General features: G+C 41.5%; 3 protein-coding genes and 1 pseudogene across 3 annotated transcripts; 1 reads left to right on the forward strand and 3 right to left on the reverse strand.

The window, feature by feature from the left end:
* Positions 1–6,607: 6,607 nt before the first annotated feature.
* Positions 6,608–7,855, reverse strand: LOC123474657 (annotated as a pseudogene).
* Positions 7,856–8,754: 899 nt separating this feature from the next.
* On the reverse strand, positions 8,755–9,539 carry LOC123474655. Its single transcript, XM_045177029.1, has one exon. It carries the CDS (start codon positions 9,399–9,401, stop codon positions 8,760–8,762), a length of 642 nt encoding a protein of 213 aa, XP_045032964.1. The 5' UTR covers positions 9,402–9,539; the 3' UTR covers positions 8,755–8,759.
* On the reverse strand, positions 9,427–12,394 carry LOC123474653. Its single transcript, XM_045177025.1, is given in 4 exon segments — positions 9,427–9,859; positions 9,862–11,728; positions 11,814–12,049; positions 12,150–12,394. Coding segments are annotated over 2 exon segments (1,194 nt in total). The 5' UTR covers positions 10,733–11,728; positions 11,814–12,049; positions 12,150–12,394; the 3' UTR covers positions 9,427–9,536.
* Positions 12,395–12,686: 292 nt separating this feature from the next.
* On the forward strand, positions 12,687–14,756 carry LOC123474656. The gene is made up of 7 exons (XM_045177030.1): positions 12,687–12,825; positions 12,991–13,214; positions 13,286–13,671; positions 13,734–13,839; positions 13,901–14,133; positions 14,189–14,402; positions 14,460–14,756. Exons 4-7 carry the CDS (start codon positions 13,812–13,814, stop codon positions 14,588–14,590), a joined length of 606 nt encoding a protein of 201 aa, XP_045032965.1. The 5' UTR covers positions 12,687–12,825; positions 12,991–13,214; positions 13,286–13,671; positions 13,734–13,811; the 3' UTR covers positions 14,591–14,756.
* Positions 14,757–18,489: the final 3,733 nt, after the last annotated feature.

Genomic DNA, 18,489 nt, shown 5'->3' on the forward strand with positions numbered 1-18,489 from the left:
AAATTGTACCGAAAAAACATCAAGATGGATACTGGATTTAATTAACTATCAATGGATTTCTCTAGAAACAGGTCTATGCATCACCTTACACGATGAAGAAGAAGGACGAGTTAGATTGGCAACACTAAAAACGTGCAGTAGACAGGGAACAATTTGTGAAAATCAACAATGGGTTATCGAAATCCTAACAACAAACCCGGATGTGTTGGACAATTTCCCAGATGCATCCATTGACGAATTCGAAGAAATCCAGTTGGAACAGAGGACACCAGCAACAACGACCGTCAGTTCGCCAATTTTCGGAGGATTATTAAAACGGAACCATGGGAAAGGAAATATCATATGGGACATGATAGGATGGGGACTAATGAAACATGGTAAGTCACCCGATGAAAAATGTTTAACACACAATGGCGTCAACAAAGCAATAACACTCGAAGCATGCGATCCTAATTGGATCAAATGTCAAACAAGCCTACAAAAGATATTAACAAGTAATGACCCCTTGGTGCAATCACAAACAACCGTGGCTAACTGTAGCGAAGCCTCCAGCAAGGGCCAAGCCTTCGAATATTCCTCCGACTTCACGATACGAAAATTAACACAAACAACTGCATTAAAGCAAACACAACGATGCTCATCCTGCACGAATGCTCAGATAAAAGTTCCATCTGGGGAACATTCGATCACACAGGACAATTAATGGCCAGTGATAGAACAGGACTTCATTCAGGCGCTTCGGACCGGAAATGCCTAACAAGACGGGTCGACAAATTATCGTTGGGACACTGTCATGGAACAAGCCAGAAACAACATTTTAGCTTCGAGTACCGGAATCCACATCAACCTAGAACATTGTCGGCAGCAGAAATAATATCTCTACATACTCAACACGCCTTATTTGGAAAAAATCTACCAATCCTGCCACCATTAAACCATTGTGACACAAAGGAGATTAACTATAAAACAAACGCAACGGAAGGAATAACTAAAAATTCAACCATAACAACAAAGTCAGCAACGTCCATGACTGCTACAACAGATAAATCAGTCATACCTTCCATTGCGGCCACAGTAACAACAAGTGCGAAGACAGAAACAACAACAACAACGATTAAGCCGACCACAACCACAACAAAACCGACAACAACATTCAAAACAACAACAACAAAATCAACCACTACCACAAAAAAGCCGACCACAACCACAAAAAAACCGACAACAACCACACAAAAACAGACCACTACCACACAAAAACCGACCACCATCATTCAAAAACCAAGTACTACCACACTAAAAACAACCACTATCACACAAATACCACCCTCTACACCCAAATCAACTACAACATCAAACTCTACTACGAAATCAACAGAAGCAGAGAAATTACCAACAATAACACCAACAACCGCATCAACAACATTAACTAGTACATCACTCAAAACGACTATCACGACACAGTCATCTACAACTACAGAAAAAGTTAACACAGAAGCCACAACGACGGACACAATAAAACCAAAATCTAACCAAGCTGAAATCATTTCGTCCACCGAGCCAACTATAAGCCTAAAATATCTTACACCAATCAAATAAGAGAACAGCCAAGTGAAACAACAACCACTGGAATAACAAAATCAAAGGATAACGAAGAAAAAGATATAGACAAAATTGAGAGACAACACAATACAACCCGAGATAAGTCAGAATTTCAAGACAAAAATTCAAATGATCAATTTAAGGGTTCAAGACAACAAAAAGAAAATACAGCACACGAAATTGTAGTGGATGACTATCGACCGCTAAATGACGCTAATACAAGTAACGGTCTACCAAAATCCACTGAGGAGCTAAGTGACTTGATAAAATACGAGCTTGGAAAGATGCACGAGCAATATAAAATCAGTATTGAAACTGAACACGACAATAAATTGGCAAAAGAAATTCGGGATGTGTACTGTCAGTTATCAAAGATAAAACGAACGCAAGCCATAATCTTAGCCCAAACAAATGGATTGCTTGCAGCCGCCGCACTCGGACTTCCAATGTGTACAAGGATATATGGTTTTGGTCAAGCCATGACATTGCAACAATGCGACCCAAAAAGAATATCACTATCAGCAAAAGAGACCAAGTGGGGGCCCCCCCATTTTTCGTTTATGGAAAAAACAACTGTACGATAGGACTCGACGGATGGTCTATTCACCCGTATTCGGAGTGTTTTTGGAAATCACAATTGATAAACATAAACAGATACCCTCATACGTGGCAACATAACGCAACAGCAGGAGACTGGGTTAAACAAGAGGCGACCATACACACCTAAAATCTGGATTTAATTGCAGAATTCGAAGAACTGCACTTAAACAGTTTCGACTATGGATTAAGGAACCATCCAGCTCATGGAACAATGGAAATGGAACAGCTGAACATTCTAAATGACCTGGTGGGACGAATTAATGAAGGCGAAGGCAAAGAGTTACCTGACATCCTAGTAACAGAAGAACAGGACAATCAAATCGGAAACATGTTTTCCTGGTTTGACACCTTAAAAATCATGGCTCTCTCAGCGATAGGATTCATCCTATTTCTCATCTGTCTAAGAATTTTTATTGCCAGTAATCCTATTCCACGGATTAAGAAAAGCTTCAGACGACGCAAGCAATCACGTAACGTGAGCGAAAGTGATGGTCAAGAAATGGATTCAATGATACCAGAACCCATCTACAGCGCTGGAGGAGCAAATGAAAAACCGTTCATTAGGGAATTTGCACCTTTAATGACGTCAGTGACAGAAACACCAAAAGAAACCCTTACGTCGATAAACACACCGAGTGCACCAAAGAAAGGAAAATTGTATCCTATCGAAGAATTAAAATGGGAAAAGGAGCAAAACAAGGAATGTACGGGAAGTCATACGACCTGCAGCTATGTCGTTGGCTACGGAATGGTGTGAGAGGATCTATGCAGATGTACTCCAGAAGACCATTTAAAACGCACAATTAACAAATAACGATTTAAAAAAAAAATAAAAAAAAAAAAACAACTAAAAAATCATAGATGTAGTAAAGGATTTTATTTCCATTCAGTACTTAAAAAAACAAAAAAAAAAAAAAAAAAAAACAAAAAAAAAACAAAAAACAAAAACAAAAACAAAAACAAAACAAAAAAACAAAAACAAAAACAAAAAAAAAAACACAAACAAAACTATAGTAAAAATAGAGTACACCGACGGAAAGCAAATCAATCTTCCTCAGCTGAATCAGTCAAATGATTCAAAACAGCCAAACGGACTTGACGGTGCTCAAGTCGTATCTGGATATCGGAATACGTCAGCTCCGGATATATATTAGAAACCGAAACCGAAGGATGATAAATATCATCCCCGGATTCTGCCCACCACAAGAACCGTGTGTGCAGCAGTGGAAGAATATCGCGAAGTCGGGCGTAGCCAGGATATTCACTATATTAAAAAAAAAATAAATAAATAATAATAATAACTAAAAAAAAAATAGAACAAAAATAACAAAACAAGAAAAGAATTCCGAAAAACCAGAAAAGGATAACACAAATGAACAAAAAGACGGACTTACTTGTAGTAGAAGTCGTTACACCAAACAGGCTGTACCACGGATAGGGGAGCAACGGGAAAGGATACACCACTCCGAACCTTGTTGAACAACTCTTCGAACAACTTCACATCGGCAGTCGTGAAGCGACGAAATTCACAACACGGATTTTGAAAGATCAACGGGTGGAAAAGCGAAAAAGCCATTCTAATTTCAGCAAGATGCTGAAAGAAATCTAACGATCTAACGTATACATGATGACGAAAAATGGGGGATTCAAAAAACAACAGGAAAGACAGTCAAGCGACAACTGAAAAACAAAGAAGACGCTACACCAGACTACTTCGATCGCCTTGACGCAATCTTAAAAAAAAAAAAAAAAAATGATAATAAAAAAAATAATAGTAATAATAAAAAATAAAAAAGGGGGGGGGGAGAAATAACATTCCATAAACCACTCTGCAGAAGAGAGAAATTGTGTACGAGACTGAAGCTCTATATAAGGAGGAGTCGTTAAAATCTAGCATTTACATATAAGAAAAGCTTCTCAGACTAGAAGATAGTTAAAAGACAAAGGACATAAAAAAAAAAAAAAAAGCATTGACATTCAGAGAAGATGACAATAGCACACCGAGCAGCAGCGGATAATAATATCCATTTACTCCGTATTCTATCCCATCACGGTAACACATTCAACATCCAAAACAGCATGGGAGAGCCACCATTACTAGTGGCTATAGCTCTCAATAATATGGAATGTATTAAATATTTGTGGATGGATCGAATTATTGTGCACCAAACGCTGGATGAAGAAACAGTGTTACATTATGCTGCTAAATATAACAACAAATTCGTCGCGGAAGTATGTCCAGCGGAATTCATCAATAGGAGATCACGCACATCAAAGGAAACTGCGTTGCAAATAGCTGTAAGGTACAGACATACGGATATTATAGAAATATTGTTACGTCGAGGAGCTCGAGATGATAACCTCAATACGGACGGAAAATATGCAGAGGACTATATAGATGACGAAACTAGCATTCGAAATCTATTCCGAAAATTCTGAGTGCTAAAAAGAAAAAACAAGTGTACCAACAGCCAGACGTCATCTAAAAGAAAATAACACCCCATTATTATAATCATCACCAATGCTACAATATTTTAGACGCTTCTTATAAATATATATTATGGCGCAATTCACGTTGCTTTCCTAAGACCTGAAGTCTGCATACAAAGGTGAAATTGGAGGACCAATTTATCCTGCCGCACAGGGGGGAAGGAATGTAACGAGCCAACTGCATTATTTACGCTTTACAGAAGATGGCAAATCTGCACGGACCTTGAGTGTACGCAAGGTGTACACCAAGACAACGCCCACATGACCAAGTCACAACACGCCACCGCCATCTAAGCCACACCCAATGTGCCACTTGCAATTCTGTATAAAAGCAATGTTATTAGCAACAATATTCAGAGTAGTGTCATGCTTCTCGGTTTGGTTGTATTGCTATTGTAGAAGTCTAATAAATACACGCCTGGCAAATCTTTAACTAATACCGTTCCGTATCCAGGTGATACTTTCGTGATCTAGTTTTTGAGCCTCTTGGACAAAAGGGAGAATAAATGTTTCTGGTTTGGGCTTCGATTCAGACCACAGTGCTGTCAATGCCATAAAAGAGGGTTTCAAAAATACATTTAACTCGTTAATCGTTACAGTTACTGGCCAAAATTCCTTATTTGATGATTTTGAATAACGGACACCGTCCGTGCTGAATGTCGCCGTGAAATTGTCCCCAGCAGACAGGAACGATTTAACTTTAGGTCTCTGGTACGAACCACCAGTATAAACTTCTCCTATTTTACCGTTGAAATTTCCACGTAGAGTGTCTTGCTTAACTTTTGAAATGTGATCCCACAGATTAGTATTTTCCAACATATCGCGTAATTGTGATTCTAATGAACTTGAAAGGAAATAACTGTGTTTCTTTTCAAGCTCATTCCTTTCATAGTTTAAATCGCAAAGCGTACAGTAGAGAGGGGTAACTTCTTCCCTCCCGAGATAGTGTAACGAGGGTGTGAGAGTAGACTGTGTATTTGCGTACAACTTGCAGAAAGGAATTACAGAGACTGCCCCGAGTGATTCGATTTGGATTCTCTTTATACCTTCTCGGCGGAACTACCCGATACTTTAATGTATTGCCCTTTGTATGAGCTCTAGTCTACAGGATGCTGTTGCTTCTGTTACGTATTATTCTACACGGCTAAAGGCTATTGATCTAGCCCTTACATCCCCTTTTTTGCTTCCTGATCGTCTCGATCAGCTAAACTAAGGTCTGATTAGTGGTTACGTGGTACTACTTTTGATGGGGATTTAACCCTTCATTCAGTTTCATCTGGGCTGGTGGCCTGTTCATGAAGTTGTAAGCGATGTTCCAGAGCTTGTATCTGGTCTTCTATTTTTTGTTGGTGGCTGGCTGTTTTAGTACGGTCGACTGCGATGGCGATTCCGGCTCCTAATGTAAAGGAGTACACGATGTTGTCATGTTGTCTCCAATACGGAAAAGTTAAATTTAATGCGGCGTCTTTACTCACAATGTCCCGTTTACTTAGCAAGCATAAAACAACACGCACGCAATAAATAAAAAGCCGTGTATTATAAACCGATTTGCAACAGATACCCATAGAAGAATTAAACAAGCTCGTAGATTGAGGAAAGAAGACTCATGAGACTAAAATGTTACCAATGGGTACAAATTTCAAGGCATAGACGTAATAAAGTAAGAGTCAAAAAGCTACTTAGTGATTACTTAAGGGGTACTTATTCTGCGGCTTGCAAGAGTTACGGTAGCGGGCTCGTCGGGAGAGCAGTAGAGGCCTAAGTTGGCACACGGAACAGGCAGAGTAGATCTGACTGACTTTTGGGAGTTTGCGGTGGCTTTTTATGTATTAGTCATCATCCCGTGGGGGACATACGGTACAATGTTAAGGTATAGGCGGACAAAATCGGGCGGTATCGGGCGATTTTGGACGTCACGAAGAGGTATAGGCGGACAAATTCGAGCGGTATCCGGTGAATTTGGACGATTGTTAAAAATAGGCCGGGCAGTTTCCGGCAATTCCCAACAGACAAGAATATATCTATTTTTAGCCACGGCAGGTTATGGCCATTTTGGGCGGCTTTTGACAAATCGTAAAAGTTTCTATTTATAACGGGCGTGCCGAGACTTGTTCTCTCCGCTTGTTAAATTTTCTAGAAAGTATAATAATTATTCAACTAGTGGGGTATCAAGTAAAGGAGAGTTTAAGAAATAAGGTCTTAGTCTAATTAAGCAAAATTTAAAAAGGGCAAGAAGGGGCTTCGCTTGGCGTTTCGTTACACTAGCATGCATAATATCAGGATGGCGATCCACTCCCACGGGTAGCGGAGATAATTCTGCGTGTCGTCTATGTTGAGTCTGGCGTGTTCTAGGTCGGACAGCCCGTCCATTTGGTGCACCATGCCGGTTGTCAAATCTCGCAGACGGTTGTTGGGGGAGCCCGTGTGCAATCTGGTCTGCTGCGTCACTATATCGTCTTTTGCGGTGATCAGTGGCCGTTGTGGTGGTCGTCCAGGTGCTTTTAGGTCGGCGAGGTGTGGGGTGGTCCTTGTAATCCATTTTTGGTGGGTATCCTTTCTGAAACTGGCCTGGAAGATCCAGTCGTCTGATTGTGCTGTACAGGACATGGGTATCTCGAAGATGGATATCGCGGGAGTGTCAAGTGTATATGACTCCGGTCCTGTGGTCTGTCGTGGACATGTTACGACCAGGCGGGTCGTGTTGACTGCTGACAGGCCCCAACGGCGGTGTCCGAGGTAAACGGCATCTTGCCCCGTCCACGGGGACACTACTACGGTGCAGTCATCTTGTATTCGTTGGTTGTCGGCTAGGAATATTGCGATGCTGCATGTCATCTTGTTTTTTTTTTCGGCTTACTGCTCGGCTGATAGGGCAGATTGATTTTTTCGTCGGGCGACACGGTCCAACCATTTCAGCTGAAAGCTCAATGAATGTCTGTTGGTCCGGTGATTTTGCGAGATATTGTGGGAGACCGACGTACTGTAGGCTTGTTGATCCATTCTTCGTTGCTCGTGCCATCCCGATGACTCTGTACAGGGTGAGTGCTCTGGTGAATTCGAAGATGGGAATGTGGATGAAGAGTTTGATGCCGTTTTCGATAGCTGCTGCTGTCACCGCGGCTTCTTGGTACGATTTCCACGTGTCTCCTGCCTGTGTTGCAGGTGTTGTGGATCACTTGATCGCCCAAATGAGAGCCAGGCATTCTTTTTCTGTTATGGAGTAGTTCTGCTCACTGCGTTACATCAAACGGCTTGCGAATGCCAGGGGTCTCTCCGTACTATCCTGTTTTTTGAGTAGGACTGCTCCGACACCTTAGCCGCAGGCGTCTGGGTGTATTTCGAATTCGGCCGTCGGATCCGGGTATGCTAGTGTTGCTGAGTCTGCTAGCATCTGTTTCAGCTTGTTGAAAGTTCCTGGTGTGTTGGCGTCCAGATGAACAGCGACTTTTCTCTGGTTAAGTCAAACAGGGGTTTCGCTGCCTCGGCGAATCCTGGTATGTGTCTCCTGTAGTATGAACATAGCCAGAGAAAGCTTTTGATGAACTTGACTTTTTCCGCTCGGCTTGCTATGGTTGGTGGTGTGGGAAAGTTTTGCACGGCTCTCATTTTTCCGGGGTCAGGGCTGATTCCGTCGGCATTGATCTTGTGACCCAGTGCTATGATTGCTGATTCCCCGAAACGACATTTCACGAGTTTGAGTTTCAGATTTGCTTTGCGTAGTGCGGCAAGGATTAGTCGGAGTCGTCGAATGTGTTCTTTTGTGTCTCCTGCGTATACGATGATGTCGTCAAGGTATACGAGGCACGAGGTCCATCGCAGCCCTCCTAGTACCGTGTCCATGGTCCGCTGGAATGTGCTTTGGGCTGTGCAGAGACCGAACGGCATGACAAGGAAACGGCAGGATCCACCTGCGGTGGTGAAGGCTGTCTTTTCTTTTTCCTCTTTCTTCATGGGTATTTGCCAGTACCCGCTTTCTAAGTCAATTACTGAGAATATTTTGGCTCCATGTAGCTTGGTCAACGCTCCGTCTATGTTGGGCATGGGGTATACGCTAAATATTGTAACATTGTTCAATGGGTGGAAGTCAATGCAAAATCTCCAGCTTCCATCCTTTTTTGAATCAATAGTGTCCTCGCGCTCCATGGCCCGGTGGCTTCTTCAATCACGCCTTTCTTCAGCATGTCCAGTGTCAGTTCTCTGTGGATGGCTTGTTCCTTCCACGACGCCGGGCGTTGGGTCTGGTAGATGGGTCTGGCGTTGGGTGTTAGCTGGATTTCGACGTTGCAACGTCCTAGTCGCTCGCCTTCCCTCGCGAAACAGTCGGTGTTGTCTCGTAGTGTTTCCTTGAACTCCTTCCTCTCCTCTGCCGGAAGCTCCTGGTTTATGCTGGGTGTGAAGTCAAGGATATTTGTGGTGCCTTTTTCCAGCTCGGTGTTTAATGTTCTGGGTCCGTTGGCTCTGCCTGTGGCATCTATTTCTGTGCCTATTCCCGCCACTTCGGTTCTGTGTCCTAGTACCATTTTCTTGTGGATGTAAACTGATCTGTTTTCCAGGTTTGTCATCATGACCCATACTGTTGTTCGGTCGCCAGGCATGAGGGCTCTTCCTGGTGTCGGTCCTGGTGTGCGGTTGGTTGCTGGTTCTATCATCCAGGGGCGGCCGTCCAATGTTGGTTTTGTCGCTTCAGTTTGTTCTATCTCCACGGCCACCATGGATCTTGCTAGGATTCTTGCCCCGCTTTTTGCTACTATCTTTGCGGCCGGTGTTTGTGTTCGATTTCCATCGGTACTGGTAGATTGCCGAATCGCATCTTTGGTTTCCCCTTGCCGTATTCGATCTCCAGTTTTTTAAAAACGTCTCAGCACGTCGTTGCCTAAGAGTAGGTTGATCCCTCGCATCTCCAGTACTAGCACCTTCGCTTGGACTGTTGTCGTCCCAATGGTTATTGTCAGCTCCACTCTTCCTAAGGGGGGTGTCCGCTGTCCGTTTACTATTACGATTTGTGGCCCGCCCCAGGTCTTGAGTTCTATGGCCATGTCTTCTGTTAGTTTGGGGGATATGATCGATACCGCTGCTCCTGTCTCGATTGCCGCTTCGGTCTTTTTATTCGTGTCGTTTGTTCCAATTATCACTCCTTCTGTCAGCAGTTGTCCCGCGTCGATTTGTAGCAGGGTATCTCCTTGTCATCTTCTTCGTCCGATGTGCTGATCATTGCTACGGTCGTGTTGTTACGTCTGTCGTCGTCTTCTTTCTTATCCGGGCAGTATCTCTTAATGTGCCCCTTGGCTTTGCAGTAGAAACAGATCTGCCGTCCATCTGCTGTCCTTTGTGGGGGTGTTGCTTCATTCTGGCTTTGTGTTGTCCCGTTGTCTGCTCGGCTCCTCTCCTTCCTTCCCCCGCGTTTCTTCATAGCTACTATTTCTCCTTGTAGTTGTTGCACGACTTCTAGAAGTTGCTTCAGTGAGGGTTCCTCGTTATCCCTGCTGGTTGCTGCTGCGACACTTTTTTCCTCTTCTCTCTCCCTTTCTTCTTCTAGCATGTGGACGGCCCATCCTTTGTTGCATGCTAGTTCGGCTGCTTCAGTGTGTCTCCTTACCGCTGCTAGGAAGTCGATGCAAGTTTTGGGTAGGAGGACCAAGATTTTCTCCACCAATGTAGGTTTTAGTCCTTCGTAGAGGTGGTGTAGTTTTGCTTCTTCGGACATGTTAGGGTCCATCAATCGGCATAAGTTTATTATCTCGTAGTAGTATTTTGCGGTGGGTTCGTTTGTGCCTTGTTTGCGGATCCGAAGTTTCCTTTCTTGATATCCGGCATAGCTATCTTGTAGGAATTCTTTCATGAAGATGGAACGCATTCCGCTTATCGCCGGTGTCCTGGTCTGTTGTTGGGTGGCTGCTACTGCCGCAGTGTCTCCCCACCCGTTGGGTGGTGTCAGGCGTTGGAACCACTGTCTTGCTGGTCCTTCGAGGTAAATTCCGAAGTTTGCTCGTTTGTCTGCGTCAGTCCACCGGTTGTAGTCTGCTAGTACCTCGTATCGATCCATCCAGTCGGCGGCGTCTTCTCCTCCTTTGCCCGAGAAGACAGGGGAAGCCTTGAACTTGAGAAGTCCGGTGGCAATGTTTGTCGTCGGGAGTTCCGAACTGTTGGTAGGGCCGGGTATCGTGTGTGTTGAGTGGGGTGTTGGGGTGACGGTCTTCCTGTTGTTGGTGTGTTCGCTGGTGTCGGGTTATTTTCCGGCTGCGTTGGTGTCAGAGTTCGGTTTCCTGTTGCTGTTCTGGTGGTTGGTGTTGTATAGTTGAAGCTTGTGAGTAGGCCAACTGTACCCTCGGCGCCGTCTGATTCCTCGTCGGACTCTGACGAAAGCTGTCTGTAGTTTAGTTCGGTGTCACCTGCCGCTGGTTGGTATTCGGCCCTCATTTCGTTCCAGAGTCTTCGTGGTGTATATAGCTCATCTTCGTCTCTTTCGTCTTCTGGTTGAAACTCCACGTTCTGTACTGGGGAAAAAAGGTCTTGATCTGCCAATACTTTTCTCGAGATAATACTTTACGTTTTCTCGAGATACTGTTGGGCTATGGGGCAGGGTTTCTTCTTGCGGGTGTCCTGTGAGGTCCGAGGTGTCTTACGTCAACGATAGTCGGGATCCTTGGCTTGAGCGGTCTCCTACTTCCTCTGCGGGCCTTCTCGGTGTTGGTTGTCTGGTGGATGTCTGTGGTGACTCCCACGTACGTTCTAGTTGGCTCCGATCTGCGAATCCACTGTCTCGTCCTTTGTGGTCTTCGACTTTGCTGCTGTGCCTCTGTGCTGCTCTTGCGTCGGTTTGTGCAACAAGCTATCAAGGCAAGACTTTGACAACTTAAAGCGGATGTAGAAAGCTAGAATGAGAGATAGTAATTCTCCTTTACCCAAAACAAGTGAAGGGTGGATAGGTTCATCGTCAGTTACTGTTGGAGAAGGCGTCGATTGCTGAGGGCTGTGCGCTTTTTCGTCACCTGCAACCACCACACACTGTCTTGTTGTTTCCAACTCGTTATCTGAATTCCTAAATAAAAATTAAAGATGTGTTACTACTACTGAAAAGAGAATTTCAAACGTTATGCCACATAATTCCTGAAAAAAGGTAATACATGATGTATGGATGATGAAGTGGTAGATGATCACGGTTGTCTTCATCTATATTTCTGTTGTTGTCTGCATTTATTTCTGCTGCTTGTGCTGAAGAGGGCGTTTCGACGATTTGTGACTGTTCTCCAGTTGTCCTCAGCCACCCATGAAATGTGCTTCGAGGGATGTTGCAGGCTTCGCCACCTGGCTCTGCACCGTATCTTCCGTAACGCTTTGGCCGTTTAATTGGTGCCATGATCTAGGAGGAACAAACACAAATTAAATTATTCTAGAAAACTGAATTTTCATTAAATGGAAGTAAGTAAGAGAATCATATAACTGATAAAAAAAACTTTTACCTTTCAAATGGTTTAAATATACGATGAATTATCACTGCACCATAATCTTCATGCTGCTATAAGCAGCTTTAGCTGCTACTGATGCGATGACACACAAAGCTTGTTAATTCATTTGTGGTATCCTGACTCAAAACAACAAATCTACCTATTGATGAATGAAAATGAGCCAGATAAATTTATTTCAAAACGAATGATGGCAAAAATTTCCAATTCTATTTTAAAACACACAGTTCTTGAGGCCTTGACAATTTGACAGTCTGTAGTATTAAGCAGATAAGACGACGCTGTGAGGCGTTGCCGTCCGGACTGCTATTGCTGCAATTCTTACTGATGTCAAAAACTCAAAACATGGCATAGTCTAATATTTGCATTTTTATATTAAATATTTTCAGTGCCCCGTTCTTTATAAATTTTTTATGATTATCCTTGGATAATATCTAAAATTTAGAATGAATAAGAAATAAATATGTAATTTCATCATTTAGAAAATATGACAACGTTGTACAAACAATAGCGTCAGTGCGTCCCAGGCAATGCCATTCCTTGTCCGTACTTTTCTTCTGTAAACTGAAATGAAGCTTGAATCACTCTTCTTTGGTGTTTTAATGCGGAATTTGTATAATTATAAGCCTGAGTTATCAATATTTCATTTTCGTTTCCTGTAATCCTGATTAAGGTGAGTAAGTTGTTTTACGAGTTTCCCTTTTTTTGTTTGTCATGCTGATGGCCGGGCACTATCAGTTTTGTTTTGTTGCTGTATGTTTGAACCGAAATATTTGATCACGATCCTGACTGTTTTTTCTTTATTATGAATCTGATTTGTATTTTTTTTGGTATATAGAATGGGCATCTTAGATGGCTTCCCTGCCTTTGCCCTTTACTTGTTCAAAGATTCATATGAAGTTGGGAGTACTTCACTCATAGACTGGAATGGTTCCGAAGAAGATGAATTTGATTTTTCTCTTGAACATGATGTGTTCTGGCCAGAGAGACGGGAAACCACCAAAGGAAGAAAACTTAAGTTAGCCACTAAAAGCTATTCAGCCAAGGTTCTTTGTTTCAATGGTACGTTACTTTTTTATTAGTGCAGAAGTTGTGTACCAGCAGTGATACATATATATTTCTTTAATTCACAGATAGTAAGCTGACCCTTCGTGGTATTGCCAAGGACATAGCCAGTGGGGCGATTACTATTGAAGATGTTGAAAAGAATTATCAAGCTCCTGCCGAGACCCCCTGCTCTGAGGAGTCTGACGTTGCTGCCAGGAGGAGTAAAAGAGAAAAAAAAACTTTCTTTTAAGAAGAAGGAATGTGTCGAAGTTATGGCAGTTCCTCCATCAAAGCCAGCTAAATCGTCAGCCGCGAAAGAAGAACAATGAAGTCCCAATTCAATTCACAGACGTTCAAAATGCTGACTGAAAACAGTGCTGCTAATGGAGATGCCGCCGAAAGTGACGACAGCATCCAGCAGTCATTAAGCAGCATCAGCTCTTATAAGAAGAGAAACATACATGATGATGAGGTGGGGTTACTTTTTTTTAAATTTTTTTAACCTATTGCTGAATCTTATTGTTTCATATTCAGGATTATGATTTCTTCCTCAATTCCGATAAGGAGTCTCAACACCGAAAAGAAACTAGGAAACAAATGGAATACTAGGCAATGAAGGACAAGCTGCGGTTTTATGAAAGTAATAGGTCAACATTCCTTTACATATTGCCTGAAGTTTAATAAGAGCTGTGCTTATGCAGGTTTTCTTGATATCCGTACTCAAATATTTGACATTTGTGAGATGAAGAAAAGAGTCGTAAAGCTTCACTCTGTCGGGCAATCATCTGTGTCATCACAACATTCGTCTACTTCTTCCTCGTCCAGCAGTTCATCAAATGTTGAAGCCAACAAAAGTGATGATGTTGTCTCTGACTCTCTTGCGTATCCTGCTACCTCCAGCTCATGTGATGAATCAACATCGCACACATCTGAAGTATTTTTTAAATCTATGTTTCGATATTTTTTTACTAATGTGAGTATTACTATAGGTTGGAAAATCCGGGACAAAGTTTCTCATTTCAATGAAAGTTGTGGAAAAGCTAAGCAAGGATGCCAAGATAAATTTATTTATCACGAGGCTATTGGACTATCTCTATACGGAAGAATTCATGGCTAAGACTACAGTTACGAGCAAACGAAACAAGTCAGCCAGCCCATCTGAGAAAGGCCAGTTAGACGAGAAAGAATTACGTGAAATAATAGGTGATGGTTTTTATTTCAATGTTTTTACTTAAATGATTAACAACCTTTTATTTCTAGACGTCACAAACAAGCGGTTCCCGCCAAGCGACGTAGATGCACAGGAAAAACTCATTCGTACAACAGTTGGGGTGAAGTTCAACAATGTTGCAGCCAAGTTAAAGAAGCAGCTGCTTCTCTCTGATGGCTGACCAAATTGTTGAATTGCCGAAAAGGAGCTGCTTCCTGCAATTGCCAGGCTTTCCAAAAATCATTGTTGATTTCAATTGTTTCGTTTTCGTTTTTTCATTAATTGTTGAATGTAGAATTGAATCTGCTAAACCTAGAAAGAAAAAATACAATTTCTTAATCGACCAATTCTGGTGTATTTATTGGGAAATTAATTGGATGTTATATAGCAATTAATATCTTGAAATTAATTTATATATAAAATTAATTTGTTGATTCAAATTAATTTAATTGGCTGAAATTACAACTAATAAATTAAAAATTAAATTTGAAATTTATTAAACAATTAATCAAGATAATTTTGACCTGGGTCGTACTGGAAATCATTGTTATTGCGTGTTGTTGCTGTCATCAAATTTCTGTGTGAAAGAGACCTTCCACTTCGTGGAGATAACGAACTAATAGGATCGCCAAAAAACGGCAACTTTCTTGGTATTCTTGAATTGATGAGTCAGTTTGATCCGTTCATTTGTAACCATTTAAAATAATATGGCAACAAAGGAAAGGGCTGATCTTCTTATATATTTTCGACCATCTACGAAGAGTTAATTACAATTATTGGTGAAAAAGTGCTTTGTCTAATTATTTCTGAAATATAAGAAGCAAGATTTTTTTCTGTGTCCATTGATTCTACACCAAACTTGACACACGTTGACCAGCTCTCCATGATTATCAGATATGTGTCTGTAACGTCTTACGAAGCAACCGAAAGTTTTTTGTCCTTTATTCCTATTGAAAGCCATACTGGTGAATATCTGGCAAACATTATTCTTAAATTTTTCGAGGACCAAAAAATTGAAATTGACAATGCACAATGCACGAGGGCAAACGTACGATAATGCTGTGAATATGTCAGGAAGGTACAATGGCGTGCAAGCTAAAATAATTGAAAAAATTCCCCTTGCTTTTTACATTCACTGTACTGCCCATTCACTAAACGTTGCTTGGGTTGGTGCAGCTGAAAGCTGTCTTGACGCCACTCGCTTTTTCGGAATTGTCCAACAACTTTTTTCTTTTTTTTCGGGATCAACTCATCGTTGGTCAGTGCTAAAAAAAAACATTGGCCCAAAAAAGTTAGTTGTCAAGCGCCTTTCGGACACTAGATGGTCTGCACGAGCTGATGCTGTCAAAGCTCTTTCGTTTGGCTATACCGAAATTCAAGATGCGCTTGAAGAATTGTTAAAGTATTTACAACAAACGCCTGATACAAGGAATCAAGCCAAATCTTTATTTGACCACGTGCTATTTCGCGAGACTGCCATAATGACAAGACTTTAGAATTCAGTCATGGAGAGATTTAATATAGTAAGCAAAACTTTGCAATCCGAAACTTTGGACTTGGGCAGCGCTGTGTTGATGATGAAATCCTTAAGATTTCGTAGCTAATCAGCGAGAAAGATTTGATGACTTTGAAAACGAAGCCTTAAAGCTGATTCCAAACGGAAAGTATAGAGATGCAGATAAAATACCAAGAAGGCGTCGACAGCAAGTTAATGATGGTCCAAGCGAAGATGTCGTTCTGTCAGGTCAAACTCGCTTTCGAGTGGATGGATTTCTTCCGATATTGGACTCTTTGTCGCAAGCTCTAATTTCCCGGACAAACGCTTACAGTAAAATTTCTGGCTTATTCGGATTTCTCAATAATTGTTTGAGATTGGATTTTTATATTTTGATCGAAAAGGCCACTATTTTGCAAACTCAGTATAGGTCTGAGTTAGAGAAATCGTTTCCCGATGAGTTGACACATTTCAGCCTATACATTAAGCAGTACCTTGAGACAGAAAGCTCAGATTTCGAAAAGCCATTTACTGTGAATATGATGTATGAAACTCTATTCACACAGAAAGTGCAGTTAACTTTCCGAAATGTTGAAATTGCCCTTCGCATTTATCTATCTCTAATGGTAAGTGTAGCTTCGGGGAAGAGATCTTTTTCGAAGCTAAAGTTTATAAAAAACGAAAAAAGGACAACTATGGGCCAAAAAAGACTAAACTTTCTCTCTCTTATGTCGATTGAAAATGAATTTATAAAATGTCTCTCTTTCGACGATGTCGTAGAGCAATTTGTGAAAGAAAAAATTCGAAAAGTGCAAATTTAAAACAAGTGTCGCGTGTCAAAGTAAGTGTCAAAATGTGTAATTTGTGGAAAGAGCTAGCCTGTTTCTTGTCAATACAAAATTGGAAAGCAAAAATATTGTTTCTTAATCATTTTTAAAAATAAATGGGCGCAAATTAGTCAAAAGCCCAAGGGCGAAAAAATCTTAATCCGGCACTGGATTTTTAGGAAAAAGCAAACCCGTAAAAAAATAGTTCTCCCAAAAGTTTTCTTGGCCACCCCTCAATGCAAATCCGAAAGGAAATCTTTTTCCGGATTTGATTGGCCGAGTTATTCGCAATCTAGTAAAGGGCTCATTTGGCCAGTTTCCCACCCAGCATAGCAGCCTTTTTTTTCACCCCTTCCTCGCGCTCCTGTCGGTCGCAGTTATCGATTTCCATCATATTTGAAGCCCGAGGTGCAGAGAAAGCGTAGCTTCGGCAGTCATCCGCCAGGAGCGCGAGAAAGGGGTGAAAAAAAGGGCTGCTAGGCTAGGCTAACAAAATAAATGTTAAAAACAAAAACAAATATAGTTGTGATCCCGGGGAGCGTATGGTAGATTTAAGATTGGGTTTCTACGAAACTCTTATTTCTACGTGTACTCCGATAAACTGTAACCGTTATTAGTTTGTTTTGTTTTTTCTCTAGCCAGCTTGGCTAATCGTATATTATGCAATTAAAAGTCAGGAAAAAAAATACAATGAAAACGAAAAGTGAGCCGACAAAACACAAGCTATTCAACCGTTGAATATAATTGTTCTTCTTAAAATTGCCGATTTGCTTACATCTCTTGGTTAGCTCAAAATATTATGCATTCCTTGGAATAAGGAAAAAAAAGAAGCTCTTAAGGCAAGCGTCTGAACAGGCACCGACAAATCATCACTGCACTAAACTACTACTACTGATGTAGGGTATTTTCAACAGTTATTATCACTTGCCCTCTCCGTAAAGTCACTTCCCGCTACTTTCGCAAAAACAAAACCAAAAAAGGAGGTATTGAAATAATTTGCTGCCGGAGAAGGTAATCAATTCAAGAGTTACTACGACATGGCGACTGGCCTATATACTACATACACAAATTAAACGAACCGCCTTTCTGGGATTGATCATTGATCGCAAACTAAATTCTAGAGGGGCTGCTCGATTGTTGCTTGGAAACTCAGTTCGACAATCACTGTTAGCTATGCACGAGAACACAGAGGAACAAAACACTAGAGACAGAAAGAAAAAAAAAGCAATTTACGTAGCTTGAAACTGGAGTCTCGTTAATAGCCACTATTTTTATCACGAAAGAGAAGGTTGGCTAATGTTGAAATTCGAACGAATCCCGAAAGAGAAGCCGGACAAGAAAATGCGATAGGAACCAGACAGTAAACGATACAATAAGTTACAAGAAAAATTACGCAATGATTTGTATCATTTTTGTTTTTTTGCGGAAACATCGAGGCACATGCGATTAAGAAGATTTCATTTTATGTGGAAACTGAATCTATAAGGTCACGGGAATGTTCGTTGTTGTTACCGAAAACTTAAAAGTTATTTTTGCTCATTCAATGTTCTGTATATGTACAGTATCCTGCACAAAAATCCGAACACCGATTTAATTTTTTAAAGCCACCTGTTGTCGGGGTAAAGGGTTTTGTTTGTTTTTCTTTAAGAGGGAGGGTAGACGGGGTGATGGACACATAGGGCAGGGTTAAGTAAGTCTAGAAATTTTTTTTATGCCTCAAGGTATTACGCTTTGAGGCAAGTAACAAGTCGGGACATT

The sequence above is a fragment of the Daphnia magna genome, linkage group LG7 (genome assembly GCF_020631705.1).
Source record: "Daphnia magna isolate NIES linkage group LG7, ASM2063170v1.1, whole genome shotgun sequence".
Taxonomy (NCBI): domain Eukaryota; kingdom Metazoa; phylum Arthropoda; class Branchiopoda; order Diplostraca; family Daphniidae; genus Daphnia; species Daphnia magna.

What these genes read in the sequence shown, in the direction of transcription:
- LOC123474655 (XM_045177029.1), bottom strand. Translation starts at nt 9,401, where the DNA reads ATGGTGGCCGTGGAGATAGAACAAACTGAAGCGACAAAACCAACATTG.
- LOC123474656 (XM_045177030.1), top strand. Translation starts at nt 13,812, where the DNA reads ATGAAGGACAAGCTGCGGTTTTATGAAA. An exon ending in CAACATCGCACACATCTGAA is followed by an intron (nt 14,134 to 14,188) that starts GTATTTTTTAAA and finishes GTATTACTATAG; the next exon opens with GTTGGAAAATCCGGGACAAA. An exon ending in AGAATTACGTGAAATAATAG is followed by an intron (nt 14,403 to 14,459) that starts GTGATGGTTTTT and finishes TTTTATTTCTAG; the next exon opens with ACGTCACAAACAAGCGGTTC.